At 45.7% G+C, this 19,439-nt stretch overlaps 1 protein-coding gene across 4 annotated transcripts in view; it reads right to left on the reverse strand.

Moving 5' to 3' along the window:
• ABLIM1 (actin binding LIM protein 1) overlaps positions 1–19,439 on the reverse strand; it is a 289,406-nt gene that overhangs the window by 16,274 nt on the left and 253,693 nt on the right. For 3 of the 4 annotated variants that reach the window (XM_058671141.1, XM_058671140.1, XM_058671143.1), the window contains exons 10-13: positions 14,284–14,361; positions 13,456–13,611; positions 10,648–10,683; positions 9,172–9,301 (exon numbers count right to left, since the gene is read on the reverse strand). In XM_058671141.1, the coding sequence (XP_058527124.1) occupies positions 9,172–9,301; positions 10,648–10,683; positions 13,456–13,611; positions 14,284–14,361 (400 nt within the window). Of the gene's footprint in view, positions 1–7,191; positions 7,312–9,171; positions 9,302–10,647; positions 10,684–13,455; positions 13,612–14,283; positions 14,362–19,439 lie in introns of all 4 variants that reach the window. The other variant, XM_058671144.1, reaches the window with a different exon arrangement.

A 19,439-nucleotide genomic window follows, 5' to 3' on the forward strand; every position in this document is an offset into this window, starting at 1 on the left:
GGCTCCACTAGGCATTGTGCTTGAGTCACTAGCACACGTACTGAAAGGTTGCTCCAACTGAGAACTGGAACTGCTACTGAGGACAGAGACAGGAGCTATGCTTGTGCCCTCAAGGTCCTCAGTCTAGCCAAGGAAGAAGACTGAAGGTAAATACAAGGGAATTCAAAAAGTTTGTGGAAAGTGATTAAAATATATTTAAAAAAAAAAACTTTGAAATCTATGTAATGTTTCTCCCCCACCCCTTCTGGTATAAACAGCACATGATGGCTTATTCACAGTTGCAAGAAAAATGTCATGAAACACCTATTCAGGTGTCAGGAATTCTTCAGGAAATGTACAGAAATGTTGGCCTTGAGCCGGACATCAAAGGGGACGTCCCCTACCCCTCCCCAGCTGGATGGACGGGTAGAGGAGAAAGGCCCTTATTGCAGAGGATGGCAACACCATGAGAAAGCAGGATGGGACAGGGCTGTGGAGTGTGGGCGCACCAGGACTGGTTACTGTGGCTGGATGGCCCAGTGCGTTTCAGGAAGAGCATGGGGTAGGAGGAAGGGTGGAACAGAGGACTGGGGCATGACTGTACAAGTCATACTGCCACGGTCACCCCTTCAGACCAAGGGAGCTTCCGGGATGAACTGAGGCTTGTGCAAAATTGGGCAGAGACTAGCAACTACTCTCACAGGTCTTCCCGCTCCCCACCTGTACAACCATCTTAGCCCAAGAACATGACAGAAGTCCTGAAGCTACCGACACTTGACGAATTAGTGCCGCTAATGTCTTTACCATTGAATTGTGAGGGTTGTTTATATGTTCTGGATACAAGTTCCTTATTAGATACAGATACAGTAACAGGTGCACGATTAACACTTTCATTCTGTAGGCTGTGTTTTAATTTCTCCAATTGTGCCTTCTGAAGCATAGTTTTAAATTATTACTGACTGATGCTAATACTTAAATAAATCATGGGTCATCAGAAAATAGAACTCTAACCAATTCTTTTCACATCCAATTGTCCTAAATCTGGCCAGCAGAATATGGAGGAAGTTAATTGCAAGAATATCAAAATATGCTGAATGGTTTCCATTTTTTCCATAGGTATATTTTTAGGTAACCAGAGTCTATGGCTGTGCCAACTGCACAGTAAGATATTCCAAATCTGGAAGCTGCATTGCTCACTGGCTCCAATTTAGATTCCACGCTTTTGGTAATGAGCATTTTGAAGCTTCTCTTTTTTTACATTTTACAAAGTCAACTAAAATGATGAATTCTGACCCTAAATGCCTCATGTATTGGAAGAGCTAATTTAAAGGAAAGTGTGATTTCATTTACTGCCACTCTCCTAAGGTAAAATAGTTACTCAGGTATGAAAAAAAATGAGGATAAAAAAACCAGAAAGAGGTGAATTGGGCAAGAAAGTATTTTGAGAGAAATTCTGTCCACCCCACAGCTGAGGTAGAACTCAGTCTAATTCTTCACTCACAGTGCTCGGTTTACTGTCTGATCAGGAGTAGGTGCTTAATAAATGGCTACGAATGAATGAGTGAAACAGGCCCACTAATTAATTCCACAGCTGCTTATTGGATCACTTTAGCAAGCACCAATGTGAATTCAGACGCTAGCTTTCTCTAACCTCTTAAACAAGGCAGACACTCATTTATAGCAAAGGCATCATGTTTCCATAATGATGGGCCCTAGATAGCTTCAGAAAAATTAACCTGATAATGGTAGAATCTTAAAAAACATTAACCTGATAATGTTAGAAAATTCTTAATGAGACAATTGTTTGGTGCCCTAGGTGGCATTTGGTGCTTGGGACATCCCCCACCAGAGCACCTGGGTAGGAGCCCCAGACTGGCTCCTGATTCCAGCTTCCTGCTAATGTGTACCCTGGGAGGTAGCAGGTGATGCTTCAGGGAGCTGGGCCCTGCCACTCATGTAGGAGGCTGGGACTGAGTCCTCAGCTCCGGGCTTCTGCCTGGCCCACTCTTGGCTGCCATGGGCATTGGGGGAATGCACCCTTTGGCAGGAGATCCCTGTTTCTGACTATGTGACTCTGGCTCGCTCACTCTCTCTCTCTCTCTCTCTCTCTCTGCCTTTCACACAAACAAAATAAATGCTTTCTGAACAGAAAGTTACTAACAAGAGTAATCCGTACTTGGAAAACAGACTGATTTTTCTGTGATTTTCTACTTTTTGGCTTCATTTTAGTGTCTCTTGAAGAATCTTCTTGTATACACCGAGTCCTGCCTACTGCTGCTTTGGAACCACACTGCTTCTGGCAATGAGCTTCCACCTTTAACCCAGCTGTCCTTTTAGAACATCAGCTGCTTTGCAGAAATGTCCTTCTTGGCCCCTAACCCATGGTGCCTTGTTGCATCTGCCATATTAGCCAGGGTCAGGCACACACACAAAGGTAATGACAATTAGCCACGTGTCCATACATGAGGACCTTCCTTTTTCCAAGACCCTCTGCCACTAAGCAGCAATGGAAGCCATCACCTGGAACTCCCTCTGGTGCTCCCATGTGGTTGTCAGGAATCCAAGTATTGGAGCAGTCACCTGCCCATTAGCAAGAAGTTGGATCTGAAGCAGAGGCGGATGCAGGCGTCCCAAGTGGCAGTTTAACTACTGCACCATGATTCCCACTTTCAATTGTTCAACACTTCTCACAACCCTGGGAAAGGGGACACAGCATCACATGCCCAGCACACATGGCAATGGCTCCTTGTGGAAGAAGGTCTCTGGGTAGAAAATGATGCCAGGTGCTCAGTTCTCAGATAGACATGAAAACTTTTTGGCATTTTTCACAAAAGAAAGGAAAACTTTCCAAGACAAGGCTTCTTTTTAACTTCTAACACTGCCATCAAATGATATAACTTTTAACCTTTCTCTGCCAGAAAATAATCCTATGTGCGTAATGAAGATCCTACGGGGATTTTGCATTTACTTCATTACTTGGGCAAGGTAATCTTGGCGGGGGGAGTTGGCATCACAGCATAATTGGAAGGTATTATGATTGCCATTATCATCATCATCATCTATTAGCCTGGGCTAGGACACTGTTTCTTATGTCATGTATATACCATATGAAAGCATACGTTACCTTTACAGGCCTGTTTTCCTTTTAACCTGTCTTGGGTTAGGTCACTAAATTGCTGCATGAGAAGCTCTACACTTGCATTTATACTTCTTGGCCTTCATTTTTTGCTCCTTTTCTGTCAGCCTACTAAGCAGGTTTTTAGTTGCTGGGAAATCATTCACCTGCAGAACTCTCATCATTGTTAATAAATTCAAATGCTTTTACTCTTCCTTCTCCTTTGGTTATTTCTTTATTTATTTCCATGATATTTGGAAGACAGAGAAAGGTTGAGTGACTGATTTTCCATCTGCTGTTTCAAACCCCAAATAGCCAAGGGTGGGCCAGAAGCTAAGAACTCCATCTGAGTCTCCCGTACAGGTGGCAGGATCCGTTATTTTCCAGGGTGCATACAAGCTGGAAGCTGGATCACAAAAGAAGGAACTGGAACACAAACCAGGCAACCTATGTGGGTAGCGGTGTCCCAAGAAGTAATTTAACTGTTGTGCCAAACACCTGCCCCTCATCACTCTTTGCTTGGGTTCCATGAGAAGTCGACTGACTTATTCCAAGACAAGTGAACAGGAATGTTGGTGCACAATTCGGCAGAGGGTCCCTCCTGGAGAACTGCTGACTTACAGGACTCTCAGTGCTTACATTTCAAAATGTAAGTAACAAGCTGGAAGGGACCTCAAAGGTGGAGCAGCATCGAGAATTTTCTGACAGTTTCAGGAATACTGGTTCTTGTCTAAAACTTCAAAGACTCATCTTTCCTGCAGCAAGTACTAAATCCATGACTAGCTTGGATACAGCACTTCAGCTCATACATCCATTAAAAATATAACTCCTTCAAGATGGCAAGACAAACTCCAGGAGATTAAGCGATGTGTCTGTGAGGACCACAGAAGGTCCTGGAAGATGCTGCCCCATTTTAAAGCTCTCACCTTCTTCTCGGTACTTCCACGTGAATGTGAAGTGTACCGACCACTTCAAATGAACAAACTATGGACACACGCCCATCAAAACAAGATGGGGACTATCAGGTGTGTTTTAGGTTGTAAGTTCAATGTCATGCTAATTTCTCTTGACCAAATATATTTCATGACCCAAAGTCACAATAGCTGTGTCAAAAACTTTAAATTCATCCAAAATAGAAAACAATGCAGAACTAAATTCTAAATAAGCCATCATTTAGACACACAGATGTGCTCTGATTTGCTCCTGAAAAGTAAAGTTTGTTTATTTTCTATTTTAAATGACTGGAAGTAACTTCTTGTTGTGGCCTCAAGAAGAATGAAACTGTAGGGGGTGGGTATTTGCCTTCCTGGTTAAGAGGTCCGTTGAGAAGGCTATATCCCTCATCAGGATGTCTGTCCCCAATTCCAGCTTCCTACTAATACGTATGCCGGAAGGCAGCAGCTAACAGCTCAGGTTGTTGGGTCACTGTCTCCATAGGGGAGACCCGGAGGGAGTTCCTGGCTTAAAGCTGTGTCTTGGCCCAACCTTAGCCATTATAGCAATTTGGAGGAATAATCAGAAGATTGGAGCTTTCAAATATATATATATATATTTTTTTTAAGAAAAATTAAATTGCTTAAAAAGAGATGGAAAATAAGAGTTTGCTTTAGAAATTATACCTCCTGTAGTTTTTCTGAAGCACAGGTGCCAGGTGGGAACGCACACTCCTAGGGATGGGAGGGCTGTGGGGCTGGCCTAGGTGCTGCAGCTGTCTGTTGGCCCTTGGCCAGGATTTACCAGGGCCTTTGCTTCTTCATCTTCTTCCTGGGTTTCCCTCCAGGAACACCATGGAGAGTGACTGGAACACGGTGACAGCAGGTGTTTTATAAACACCACAGTGAGGGGTCCAAGAACGGAGCATAGGAGCCCACACATCATAACCAGCTGGGTGACAGGTCTCATCCATCTGGATCTATAACACTCAGGAGTACAGGTAAACAGCTCAAGGCCATCCACGCAGTCAGGGACAGGTGGTGTCGAAGCTCAAGACCCCGGCATCTGAGGGTGTCCCCTGGGGTACTCACAGCTGGGAGATGCTGTGAGTCACGGATACTCTGGGATAAGCTACTTGCACCCACTGTGGACGAGCTCTTGGGGTCCAGTGTTTTTCATGCTATAGAAATTCTCTCTCTGAGGAAGGATGCATACAGTTACCAAATGCAGGGGGTTGGCATTTGCATGCATCAGAAATTTTCTCTTAAACATTAGAAACCACCAAAATATTCACTTGGCCAAGGGCTGCCATATTAAAGTTATCTTGTCAATGATTTCTTTATGTTTAGAAACATTTAAAAAAGTATTATCTTGGTATTTAGATAATAAAACTTTCTCCCAAAAATATTAATTAGCAATATTAATATTAATAATATGCCAAGAGTTTTAGAAATCTGAGTCTACTTGAAACTTTATTAGTGGCAAATGGCGTGTGTTTTAAGAAGTTTGCAATGTTATTTTCAAAATGTAGAAAATGCAGAAAGAGTAAATGCATGACATCATGGCATAGTGGTAAGTGCAATATAGCCACACTTTCCCCACTTAATAATCCAAGTGAATAAAAGAAAAAAGCTTGGACATACTGATGGTAAAAATTCAATAAATTAGGGTAACATTCAGGCTAGGCAATAAATGTAATAGTGATAAGAGCACACAGACAACATGGCTAGAATCCTTTACAACTGGATTTTAAATTAGCGTTTGGGGCCAGTGTTATGATACAGTGAGCTAAGCTGCTGCGTGCAGTGATGATGTCCTCTATGGGCACTGGGTTGAGTCCTAGCTACCTCACTTTTGATCCAGTTCCCTCCTAATCCATCTGAGAAAGCAGTGGAGGATGGCCCAAGTTCTTGGAGCTTTGCACCCACGTGAAAGATCTGGCTGAAGCATCTGGCTCCTGGTCATCCTGGAACAGACCTGGCTGTTGCAGCCATGCAGGGACTGAACCAACAGATGGAAGATCTCTTTGTATCTCTCTCTCTCTCTGTCTTTCTTCTTTTCAAATAAACAAATCTTTAAAGATATAATGAACTAATTAGGGTAATCAGCATTTCTATCTTTTCAAACATTTGCTATTTAAAAAAACAATCTGTCCAGTTCTTTAGCAAACATGTCGTGTGCTGCTGTGGACTGCAGCCACCCTCCCAAGGCGTCGGTCAAGTACTAGGCCTTAGTCTTTCTGTTTCGTGACGTGCTTCCCCCTCGCCCCTCCTGGCCGCGGGTGACCTCTAGTGCACTCTGGCATGAGCTTTTCTAGTTTGCAGACGAGTGGAGACATGTGTCATTTGACTTTCTGGGCCTTTGGACTATCTCGCATCCATGATCGCACCTGCGCTGGTCCCTGCCTCCCTCCCTCAGCTCTTTCGGTTGGTTAATCAAAACCAAGGGCACCAGCATCCCTCCGGGGGTTCACACTGACATGACGTTCCTGTCACAGCTTCTTCTTCCGGGGCACCTCCCACTTATGGGGTGAAGCTCCCAGGCTGAGGACCTCCCCAGAAGCACAGGCAACAATGAAGCCAATGAGGCAGATGTTATCCAGGGAGTGAAGACAAGAGTGCAGAGCCTTCCCTCTCCATCATGTGGAAATCAGCAGACCCAAAGGAGACAGGGCGCAGGCTCCAAGAGAGACATTTAGGTGACGCTGCCTGCCACACAGGTGTGTTAATGCAGTTAAATGGCTTACTGCCAACAGGACAACTTCTGCCCAGTCATTGTTAAGTATGTTTCTGGTGTGCTGAGACACACTGCACATGAAACACAGGGAAATACCCCAAGCATATATCATATTTTGCTTTTGATGCATATAAAAACAAAATAGTAATATATATATTTTTTTCTAGGAGGTGGGCAGTAAGTGTTATGTCTTAAAGATGCTTCCTGCTTCTTCATCTAGAGCCCTTAGAAATGATATGGCTCTCTGAGCCAGAGACGCCATGCCAGTTCTAAGACCACCACGGGGTACGGTCGTGGCACACACAGGCATGCGGAGGAGTCAGAAGCTTGGCAGCACTCATTCTTGGAGATACACCTTATTAGCTCTGCCCGGGCGCTAATAAATCTCCACGACGCGGGCTGCCGCCTGCAGAGACCTGCCTCCTTACCTTGGACATGGGGGAGGAAGTGGTGTCGGAAGGGGGGGTTGGGGCGGGAGTCAGTGCGGGCGGAGCTGAGGCTGCTGGTGCGCAGACAGGACAAGCTGTGCACACCAGGAGACAAGAGCTCTGCGCGGCCACGGCCAGAGGGAGACAGAAAAGAAGAACAGAAATTAACACAGGAACAGGGCAGGCATCTCCATCGCAAGGGGGCAAAACCAGAGTGTTAATCAGCGGCCAGGGATGCACCTGTGGAAGTTAGGCAATGAGTGGAGGCCATAGAATCGCTCTCTCGCTCTCTCAGGACAAGCGGCTTTGGCGAGGAGGAACAGCCACCTGGCTGTTCTCAGGGTGATGCCAGCTACTTTCCAGCCCCACTGGATGCAGGACAGACTCAAGAAGAACTAATATTTTTTAAAGCTTCTGACAAAATAGAATCCTTAGATACGGATGTATGTAAAAAAAAATCATTTCAAGAAACTTGGAAAGAAGTACCTAGAGATATGGGTCAGATTCTTTCTGTAAACTGCAAACACAACCTATTTATGTAGGTTTACATATTTATGTTACTTATTTATATTGTTTTGCCTTCACAGGAGGGAAACTCCATCTGTGCTCCTGAGGAATGTGTGGTCATAGCACCGGGAACAGGAAGTCAGGTACCTCACTCGAAGCATGGGCCATTAAACCCAAACCTGATCCTGGGGGACTTAAGCCCACGTCTGGCACCCAGACTTCTGGAGTGGGTACTTTGGGTCTCCAGTACACCATCATCCTGGAGCCTAGCAGAGAGGGAGCAGGTGCCAGAGACGGTTGGCACAAGCACCCTCATCGGAAGGCAGGAAGCTTCCTGGTGCCCAGTGGGGAGGGGAGGTTTCACGGGCACAGGGCTGTTACTTGCCCCTCTCCCACTCTTCAGTGCAATGTGGCAGAATTCCTCAGCACCACATCATGCCACGCTGGGTTCTGCTGACCTGAGCAGATGGGGTGGTGGGTCACCCCAAAATCGTCTCACACAGAAAGATAAGGGCTTAACATGAGACCCATGTGCAAGCCATGAATAAAACAGATGATTGCACATTAAAAAAGGAGAATATGTTTGCTGAAAACTCTCCTAACATAAAACATAACAGCAGGTGGATACTTGTAAGCCTGAAGAAAGGAGGCCTTTCATATTGAGTTAATCTTTCTTAGCTAGCATACGAACAGGTTCATTCTCATCAAGCTGTCCCAAGGAAGCCTTCACAGATGCCTGTCACCACTTGCTCATTTGGGCACTACACTCCTCCTTGTCAGTCTCCTTCCCAGGAATCTCAGACCTGGGCAGACAGCTCCACTCTTCTCCTACCACTCACACAGGACACTCACGGACAGTTGAGGGATCCAGCTCGCTGCAGACAGAGGTCAACCAACGCTGGCTGCTGTGCGGCACTCTCTGTGACACACATCCCTAAGGTCTGCGTGTCTTCCAAGCCTTATCTAAAACATTAGGGCTGAAGGCGATTTGGAAGACTTGTCTAGTGTGCGCCTCAGAACTCTATATAAAAGGGGCTTAACCCCTTGTGTCTGGGCAAGGCAGACATAATAAACCCAATACAACAAATGGCTGATAGAGGATTTTAAATGATGCTGAGATTTAAAAAAAAAGTCAAAATGTCTTCTTTTGGAGATAATCGTTTTAAGTCTCCAAGTGTTGAGGATTTATTTATTTTTCCAAGCCTAAAAACAAAAAGTATCTCTTTTGCCTCCTGGAGTTCAAAGTGAAAATGCAATTATTTGATGAATCGTTAACGAATATAGTCATAATATGACTGATGCCTCCAGAAAAACTAGAACATAAAATACAACTGAAGAGCAGCTTCTAGTGCTGTTCAAGAGAGGGGTAGGGTATTTCACAGTCAGATTTTTCAATATGTTAACAATGGGAAGGGGGAACTCCCAGAGGTACAGCGAATCACAGAGGGTAGACCTCACCCCAGGCCCCCTTACCAGGTCTGTGGAAGTGCTGGGGCGAACGTGACGTGGTTGGAGTGTAGCTGTGGCGGCTGTACACAGGGGAATTGATGGAGCCCTGGCTGGTGGACCGGTGCATCATCCGATCCCGAAGGTCCTGGTAGCCCTGCAGAAAAAAACCGACAATGCGTGAACCCCAAAGCATGCTCAGAGCAGCACTGTGTCCGCATGCAATCATGCACTGGGTACACTGTCGAGGACCTGACACGTCCACCTGTGTGTAGATCTTTAAAGGAATTATTTATTCAGAGTCTTATAACCACTTATGTAAGCAAACATGGCATGTGTTCAGCTGGGGAGAAAAGATCAAAAAGGACGGCTGATCACCTCGCTGGAACGTAATGGCACATCGCCACCCAGCACCTACGTCCAAACCTAAAAAGATACGTTCATATCAAGTATGCAAGATGCACACACAGCATGAAGTTGTCAAAGCCACACAAGAGTGTGAGGATCATTTGAAGAATGTGCAGTCCTGGGCAGTGCTGCTAGCACCACAAACAAAGTTTCAAGGAATTCATGAATATGATCAAGTTACAACCTCAGTACTCATGGGTGTGTGAATCTGGGAGCAAACAGCAAGGAAGTATTGGCTGCTCTTCACTGGCTCCACCAATAAAGTAAAAACGAAACCAGGACAAAATGTCCCCAAATGAAGTGCCTCTTGCCACTGGTGAGTGACAAGATAATTCTCCATAACTTCAGTTGTATGGAAATGATCACAATATTAATAGGAATGACAGTCACCGTAAAATTCTATTGGATTTCCATTATTTCAAATGACAGAGGTTCCCTGAGATCCATTGTGTTAAAATAGATTTTTTTTTTAGAAAGTTAAGAACAGATTATCCAATTTAGATGGAAAGCAGTGACTCCTGGGAAGAATACTCCATGACCACTGCTGGCCGTTTCAGATTATCCACTGTTGCAGGTATAGCATCCTTCACCTGAAAACTTCAAACCCAGGATGTTCTGAAATCTGAGACTTTTTGAACATCATCAGCATTCCAAAATTTTGAACTTTGGAGCTTTTAGTGTTTCAGATTTTCAAAGGACATGCAGCCTGAATACTGGATTATCAAAGGTCTATGCAAATATTACAAACCCCAAACAGTTCTGGCTCCAAGCATCATGGATGAGGGATACTCAATTTATATCAAGATTCAGATCAATTAAACACAGATAGGGGCAGAGCACCCCCTCCAGACAAGTGGTTTCTCCCACCACTTACAGAGCAAAGGCTCCGATCAGGCTGAGAAGGGCTGAGAAGGGCCATTTTCACTCCTTGGTGTCTACTTTCAAAGAAATCCACACCTGTGTCTGTAAGCAACTTCTGCCCCAATCCTCATCTCACACACTTTTCTTGTCCTTCAATGTGTTTCTCAAAAGTTTTTGTCTCAGAAAGACATTCCCAAATCCCATCCACTAAAAATGATCGGAAGTGGTCCTTACCTCTGCGGACGGAGTAGGAGACAAAGTCCTTGGAGACTAGAAGAACAGAAGAGAATCTAAAGTCACAAAATGGTGTTAACTTCCCTACTTTCAGTCAAGGCTGCTTTTCCTAATCAGCTGGACGCATCCCAAGGACACCTGCCAGCAGCCTGGGCCCATCCTTTGTCTTGGAATTCTGATTCTACAGCTGGGCACAGACAATCAGAGGGCACTGGTCTACCAGCCACAGTTGGAATGCTCAGGACATGGCACTTCAGGTGCGCCAGGTAGACACACTGCTGTGGTATCCCTACATATTCAGACCATGCTTATATCACTATTAGTTGCAGGTTTCTGACTAAGCCATAACCACAGAAATCTCAGGAAAACAGTTTGATAAGACTGTGGTGACAGGCAGCGGCATCCATGCTAGCTACCCGACCCACTTCACCACCACTGGCCCTCCAGCTTGCACCCTTCCAGCCCACAGCCTTGGGGCCATCAGCAGACCACTCTAGGGCCTTCAGCGTGCTATTTCTTCCGCAGCCAGTGTTTTTCTGTGGGACTCACATGCAAGCATGAGGTCTCTGCTCATGAGGTCGTTGTCGCACAGCACCTTCTGCGACTCTCCTGTCCCAGGCAGCAACCCAGCTGCCAGCACGCTTTCTCCAGCCCAGGTTTCCTTTTACTTCATAGCTTTCCTATCCTGTGTCTTTACAAGGTGCACCTGTCTGTCTCCCATCTCCCACGTTTCCCTGCACGCTCTGTGTGGGCAAGGACCCTGCCCACCTCCAACTCTGTGCTCCAGCAAGGGTAACAGCAGCTCCTGGCACATATTGGGTGTTCAACACATATTTTTCCAGAGACTGAATGGGTTGTTTACAATTAAATACCAATGAGTTTTCAACCAGGACTGAGATGCAAACGGAGGAGTGGGCCAGTACTTCTGGTTTTATTTCCCCAAAAGCATCCTCTCTGTCTGGAGAAAACCAGAGGAAATGGGTCCAGGTGAGAACCTGTGGCTGCCGGTTGCAGAGCCGCTGGCTTTCCCACTGCAAGCTCACCAGGCACCAAGCACAGCTTACAGAAAGGAGCGGATATTAGTGTAATCCATCTTGATAACAATAGACACTGAAGTATATTAATCCTCTTAAAGCTGGACAGCTGGCAATTATCAAATTTATTTTAAATGCAGAAAATTTCACATCATAGCCCAAAAACCCTGAGTGCTCAATGCTTTGTTGCCCAAAACGGAGCCACTGGGGAAATACCTCACCCATGCATGTTCACACAACCCCAACTCCACAAGTCCACAACACAATTAACAAAGTCAGCTTCCCCTACTTGTGTGACTCAGGTCTTCATCAGCTCACACCCACGTGCCCCAAGACCAGCCCTCAAGTACTCGACCCTCCTCTTAACTGATAGGTATCCCGATTTGAGCTGCCATAGATGCAACTATAGAAAAGTCACCACTAGGTGGCAGTACAAGCTAATGTATTTCACTTCATGACCATAGCTACTCCAGGGCATAGAACCCAGAAAAATAAACCCAAAGAAAATATGTAAGTAAATGTTACAGAGTAAAAAAAGAGAGCCCTCACATTTCTATGCTGTTTCTTCATTTCATCCAAGCTCTCAAAACGGTATGTGATGAGACAGATGGTTAATATTCTGTGAGCAGCTGGAAGATTCCAGTTGAGGAAGTAAATAGGGAAAAACTTAGGGTGAGCTGAATGAGCCAGGGGAAGCCGACCTGCAATGGGAGACAGCTAGAAGCCCCCAGCTCCAGGACGGGAGGACCCCAAGGGGCTGAGGCGCTGGTTCAGCAGAGATTTGGGCCGGCATCACTCTTTTTAAAGATCTATTTATTCATTTGAAAGTGAAAAAGATGCAGGGAGATCTTCCAAATGTCGGTTCACTCCCTAAAGAGCATCAACAACCAGAGCTGGGCTGGGTCAGCCCAACGTCAGGAGCCAGGAACCCTGTTTGGTCTCCCCCACGGGAGGCAGGGGCCGAAGCACTCGGGTGATCTTCCTCTGGTTTCCCAGGCGCATTCGCAGGGAGATGGATTGCAAGTGGAGTATCTGCGACTTGAACCAGGACATCAAGTCTCCTGTGAGACTCTTTTCCAGGTAGGGAGTCCAGGTTTGGAATGGCTGCCTCACGAGCAGAGTGGGGGGTCCTGGGATGAACCCGAACACTTGGATTCCAGAGCCCCACTCCCTCCACACCCCTGGGCTCTCCTGTTGCTCCATTCATCCTACTTTTTGCTTCCTTGTGTGTTGGAACCATCTGAAGATGCCTGGAAAAGTTCAGTGTCTTCTTTGTCACACTCTCACTATGGACTAAAGTTCACACAGAGTACATTTTGTGGAAACCCAATGCACGGGTCTTAAAGATGTTTTTGCATCAAAGTTAATTTAGCTTCTTGTCCTATTTTTTTTTTTCATGAGATCTCTCAAGACCAAGACCCCCCAGGATTCCTCTCCTAACCCCCGCTGTGTGCTTAGAAGCTCCCCTGACAATTGCAGCTTCCATCCCTCCGGGACTCCATCGTTCCCCCCCCCCCCCCCCCCCCCGCCACAGGTGCTCACTCCAGGGTTTTCTGTGCAGCTGGTCAGCTGTCCCACCTCCCTGCACTCTCCCTAAAGGACAGGTCATGCAGTGTTTCTCTCTCTTTTAAAATACATTTGAGCACCTGGTTTGGAGTTCTGCAGAGACCAAGCCCTCAAAAGTCGGCCTGATCTGTTCACTCTAAACAGTAGTTCTGACCCACGGGACAGAAGGGAATTTCTGTACCTCTTGCAACCACCAGGAACGTATTACCTCTCCAAGACTCTGCCTCTCCTGCTTGTCATCGTAGCCAGAGGTGTAGAAAGGTTCGTACGTAATAAGATCTGGACGCTCGATATCATAAATCGCCTTGACCTTGGGGATGGCTGCTAAATCCTTGTAATCCAGGATTTCATTGTCCACTTTTGCCTGATGAGGTTGAACAGAAAGAAAAATTACTTGGCAGTTTCATTTCGTTGGGAAACGACTGTGTTTTAAAATAAGCAAAACCAAAACACCTTGCTTAGTATAGTCACTTTAGAAAATTGCCCACTTAGACCCCGTATCACTCCTGCTGTTTCTTTTAATCCTTGAAGCATTTGTAGAATTCATTAAATAAAGAAACATTGTCAACCTTAAGGAATGAAAATTTCCTGAATTTATTATAGAGCAGGAAAAAGCTTGAACAGATGGTGAAAAAAATCTTCCCAGATGGCTAAAAACAAGAACTGCATTCTTAGGAAGCTAAATATTTAAATGTCTTTGCTACAGAATTTAAGAACACTCCATGTCAGCATCAGAGAATGCATAATTAATCCCTAAATACCTCTACACATGTTGGGGGCAGCCATTTCTTAAGTCTTGCCTCCTATGACTACATTTTACAGATTATGTGTTTCTCACTCTCCCAGGGGTCATATATACATTTAATTGAGAGAAGGAAAACAGGATAGAGAAGGTCGAACTACAAACAATGAACATCTGAGCTTATCAAGGTCCCAGAAGTCACTGCGTGCGCGTCGCCTTCCGTCTGGGGTTAGTTTTCCTAGTCTAAGCCACTCGCTCACCTGTGCCAGGACTGTCGCTCGCAGAGGTACTTACATAGATAGTGTGGCCTGGAGACCCAGGGATGCTGGAGCCTGGTCTAGAATAAATACTTTCGGAGGAAGTCCTGGTGGGCTGCAAGATAAACAGAAAGCTGTCAGACCGCAGATCATGGTGTCAGAACCAAGACTGCCTGGAACTCCTCCCTAAGCCAGCTAAAAAGGGGTGAGTTTTCATTGTTCTATTTTTTTTTTTTTTTTTTTTTTTTTTTTTTTTTTTTTTGTGGATAAGGGACAATGCAGCCTAGAAGGAAAGGTAGATGAAAACCAACTGGTCTGGCTTTGAAAGTCTCATCGGTTTCCTCATTCTTGTCCACTGCAGGAACTTCTGGCACTCACTCTAAGATTGCAATCATTCTGGGCCAGTGTCACTGGTATGTCTGCCATACAAGTGTGGACAGGGTGGGTGCTGTGCCTGATACAGTACGTGTAGGTTTCCTCCTGAGTCCTGTCTCCTATAAGAGCTCACCCTGGGGAGTTACACTTTCTCCATCACAGGCCCTTCTCGTTAAGAGGAAATTCCATCACTGAGCTGATCAAAAGAAAACGACTTGCCTAAGTCCACTAAAAAAATCATCCCATTTCCCAATCAAAATGTAGCTCTTTTTTCCAAAGAGGGGCCACCTCTTAAAAAGATACCAACAATATCCATCATGGTGGGACAAAATCAGTCCTTCAACTTCAAGGGATAAGGATACAGTCCGTCAAATTCAATGTCAAAATCAAATGTCTCAAATAGCAACAGCATACTAAGAGTGCTAATGGTTGCTGTCTACGCTGAGTATACCCCAAAGCCAATCTCATTTCACCTTCTCAATAACCCTGTGCTACAGGTAAGGGCAATGAGTGCTCCAAGCTGCACAGGTAGGACAGGGAGAGCCAGGATTTGAACACAGACATCTGAGGTCCAGGGTCCAAGCACTTACTCCCTGCACTAAAGTTTTGACTACATGGTAAGTTAACTGAAATCATTTATTTTCCATCAATACAGCTATGTGTCAAAAAGGGTAAAAGCAAAACACTCAGATAAAGACGCTGGGAAGAAATAATCTCAAAGTTACTGTTTTAATGCCACCAGCTGTCTCAGTACACAGCAAGAACTCACTGTGTTGGAATGGGGTAGGGGAGAGGGGCCATAACTCAGGGGTCTCCAGGCACTGGGATGTCATGACAATGGCTGATTATCCTGACAGGTATCTGAGACACTGCATGAATAGGCAAAGTGCACAGTGGACCGTTGGTGACTTAGGATCAGGGCTACTCCCGACCACCGTAACAATGCACCTGCAGGTAGGTCTGGGTGTTTCACACATGCGTTTTGCTCAACCTGGTGGGAATGTAGATGCAGACAAGCTTGAGAACATGGAGGGAGAACATGGGGAGCTTCCTAAAAAGAGAAGGTCTCTCAGTGGAGCCAGCCCATTTCAGTTTGATTTCTCTCCACTTCCCTTGACCAGATGAGAGGGCCCTGTACGGTACGGCGGCCTTCTCCAAAGCAGTGTTTTGATCATAGCAGTGCTATTGTGGGGCTAAGAATTCTAAGTCACTTGAATTTTTACCAAGTCCCAGTTGGTTCATTCAAGACTTTCACATTTGAATCATCCCAATTTGCCTACATCTGCCCGTGAGTTCTCTGATTACAAAAGAAAGATTTTAGATATCTGTCATCTGACAGTTTTCAAAATCCAGTCAGCTGGCCACCATATCTGTGGATGCTCTGTTCTTCTCAGTGGGACCACTCTGGCACCTGCATCCTTGAAGTTTCTACGCAGAAGCCTCTAGTCACATCCTTGCTCGCCTGACAAAGACCTTTCTTTATTTTCCCATCAGTATAGAACTAATAGGAGAAAAACACAACTACGCACAGTGTAATACAGTGGAGGTAAAGGCTGGCTTTGGAGTAAAATTATCTCAGTTCAAAACCTCGGCTCTACTGCTTGAGTTACTATACATGAGTTGTTCTTCTGACTTCCTTGGGCTTCACCCTCTCCGTGGGCAACCTGGGGAAGCAGGTGCTGACCACAATTACTTCCCAGGGAGGAACAAGACAACACATGCCAGGATCGAAGTACCTTGCCAGGCACAGAGCAGTCAACGTTTTCCAGACAGTCCACATAACACTGCATTTTGTAGCCAGTTAATCTCAAATAATGAATGAATGATGGCAAGATTTGATTACTCTTTTCCAATAGAATGTGTTACAATGTTGCATAACTATATACTCTAACTCACCCAGCATGAACTGCCATGCTGGTTCCCTTGTTTTTGGTTCACTGACATAAAAAAACATGTTCTGGCAAAAATTGACTGTTCGCATGCTACCTGCCAGATCTCTACAGTCCAGGAGCATCTTTGTTAAAAAATGGGTGCACAATTAGTGGTTGGTACTTGGAAAAAATTTCATTTCAAATGTGAGCTACAACAATGAGGATTCCCAGCCTACGTCTATCACACTCAAGGCCCTTCAGAACTCAGATCTCTAATAGGAGGCAATCCCACCAGGAGCCCACAGAGACCCCTCAACCGTCCCCTCAGTGATAACTCCATAAAGGAATGTGAATCTTGCTGGAGAAGTGACTTCCTGCTTGGTCTCATCCTCAATGAGTGTCCTCCCATGGAGAATGGCCATGGCCTGGCACAGGCTGGTCATCTGTGCCTGGACACTTCCTGGTCTGCTGCCTCCTGACCTGAGCTCAAGGCCCAAATGCCTGTGATGCCACCTGCCTCACCCACTTTTGGCCAAAGATCCTATCGGCTCTCAGTGCATTTGCTCCACCTGCAGAGGGGAGAGGCCTCGCCCTGTGAAGACGATAAAATCACTTCCAAGAACTGAGTCATTCTCTTTGGAGCCTTAATCCTAAATGTTTAGAACTCTATATAGAATTCTGAGCATGTTTTAAGTTTAAATTATCAGCCTCTTATTTTTTTTTATTAGAAGAAACCCTTTCAGTCTGCCAGCTGTTGATTTTTTTTTTCTCTGCAGAATCTCTAACTCGCTGTTAGAACTCGGACACCTTCATGAGCACCAGGTCTTTTCTTTCGATCCGTCTCTGGCAAAGAGAGAACATGGAAGGGAGGGATGGAGAAGGTCAAACAGATGAAGGAAGGATGATATAGCTGTAGTTTCTTGAAGTATTTTTGCCAATAGGACCAGACAAACAATTCTTATTTCTTCAGTAAGATAGACCTTTGAGTTGGAGTTGGCTGTCCTCCCTCGCACTGCCCTGAAGGAGGGCTTCATTTGTCCTACATTTATTTTCTCAGTACACTTTCACTACTCATGTTTGATTCTAGCAAGTATTTTTGATATTTCACTAAAACGAACAAAAATTGACAGACAGGCCTAGCAGTTCACTTGCACTGGTGACAGAGTTTAGACCCTGTCAAAGTGTACCTCGTGTTTCTTTCTGGCTTCCCCTTTAAAGCACTCCAACTACCTGTGGTCTTCTTCCCCTGGGCCTTGACTCCGTCCGTCTGCACCACCACTCGGAATGCACAGTCCCAGAGCACAAGTGGACTGAAGAGGTCGTCTGATGATTCCTCTCCAGCTCTCACCATTCTTCAAAACACGGACCAGTAAAGAGACTTACCAGAGCTCTGCCTGCCGAGGAGGTGGAGAAGTGTCCACGTATGGGCCACCATGCACATGGCATCTTTATAAGGAGAGCCCTGGACAGCTCCCAACCACCCCAGGCCACCCCCCTCATTTCGCAGGAGCAGGGTTGCAATGACTACATTTGTCTAATTTGCATTCATCCAAAGCCATGCTCTAAGAAGGACTAAGAACTACAGGCACCTGGCCACCAGACCGGGATGATCTGATGAGCAGCTATGGGGTGGCTAGGGACACAAGGTGACTGACACCTTCTGCTAATTTCTGTGGGTGTTGACAGCACCTGCCTTGGGTCTGTGTTGAAGTTCACTAGACAAGGTGGTGTTAACCACCTGCAGGAGAAGGAACACTTTTAATACCTGCACACTCTGAATGTCCACCATGAAGTTAAGGGAAGGGTGAAATCAATGCTTTTGGAAAAGAGAATTAATGTATGTGGAGGGGTCACAGCAGGGCTTCCTGCCCTACAGACAGCATCACAAACACTATCAGCCTCACCACAGACGGGGCCTTAGTGTCTCCCCAATACAAATCTGAACTCCTTTACATCTGTGAATCATAAAAGCACCCCTAAGAGAATCCCACAGCCACACCATGTGGAAGCTGTGAATGGGGTAGCATGCATCACTGTGATATTAATATAGTAATAGTCCGCAAAATCACTGCCTTGTTCCAGGCATATAGAAAACCTCTAATTAGTTCCTCAGGAAAAAAAAAAAGATGCACATGGTCTACTTGGTATATTATAGGTTTGCAAGTGCAAGTTCACAATAGGTGGCTGTTAGTTTCAAAAGAAAAAAAGACACTGCCTGTGTTACAGTCCACAATGCACGTTTCCAGTGGTACAGCAGAGCAATGTCTTAGAATTAAAGCCAGGGACCCACTCTGGGTCAACTCAAAATTGGTTCCGGGAATGCCATGTATTTCTTCCGCAAGAAGTTATAACCGCTGAGTCCTGACTTTTGCCTCTAAGTAGAGTCACTGCTATTCATGTAAAATGACATTTTTCTTAGATAATCATACTTGTAAGCTTTTCTTTTAGCTGTAATTCAGGTGAGAAGAAAAGGAGGAGCGACTGATTGCTGAATATAAGCAAACAAGATGACTTTCCTCCTGTAATTTGACCTTCCTCTGCAACAAAACCAGGACTGGTTTCTGGGGCACAGGGTACCGAATGTCGCTGTCTATCTAATAACTGAGGGTGATGAATTTCACGTGGCAAAAATGAGCTGCTGCAAAAATAAATGAGAATACCTAAGAGCTCCAAATGCTGGTGACCAGAGAGCTGCACACTTTGGTTTCCAGGCTCCAAGGCTCCTGGCCAGGGTGTCCACAGGCAAGGGTGCCCACAGGCAAGGGTGTCCATGGGCGAGGGTGCCCACAGGCAAGAGTGCCCACAGGTAAGGGTGCCCACAGGCAAGGGTGTCCATGGGTGAGGGTGCCCACGGGCAAGGGTGCCCACGGGCAAGGGTGTCCATGGGCGAGGGTGCCCACGGGCAAGAGTGCCCACAGGCAAGGGTGCCCACAGGCAAGGGTGTCCA

Source organism: Ochotona princeps, chromosome 13 (genome assembly GCF_030435755.1).
Source record: "Ochotona princeps isolate mOchPri1 chromosome 13, mOchPri1.hap1, whole genome shotgun sequence".
NCBI lineage: Eukaryota > Metazoa > Chordata > Mammalia > Lagomorpha > Ochotonidae > Ochotona > Ochotona princeps.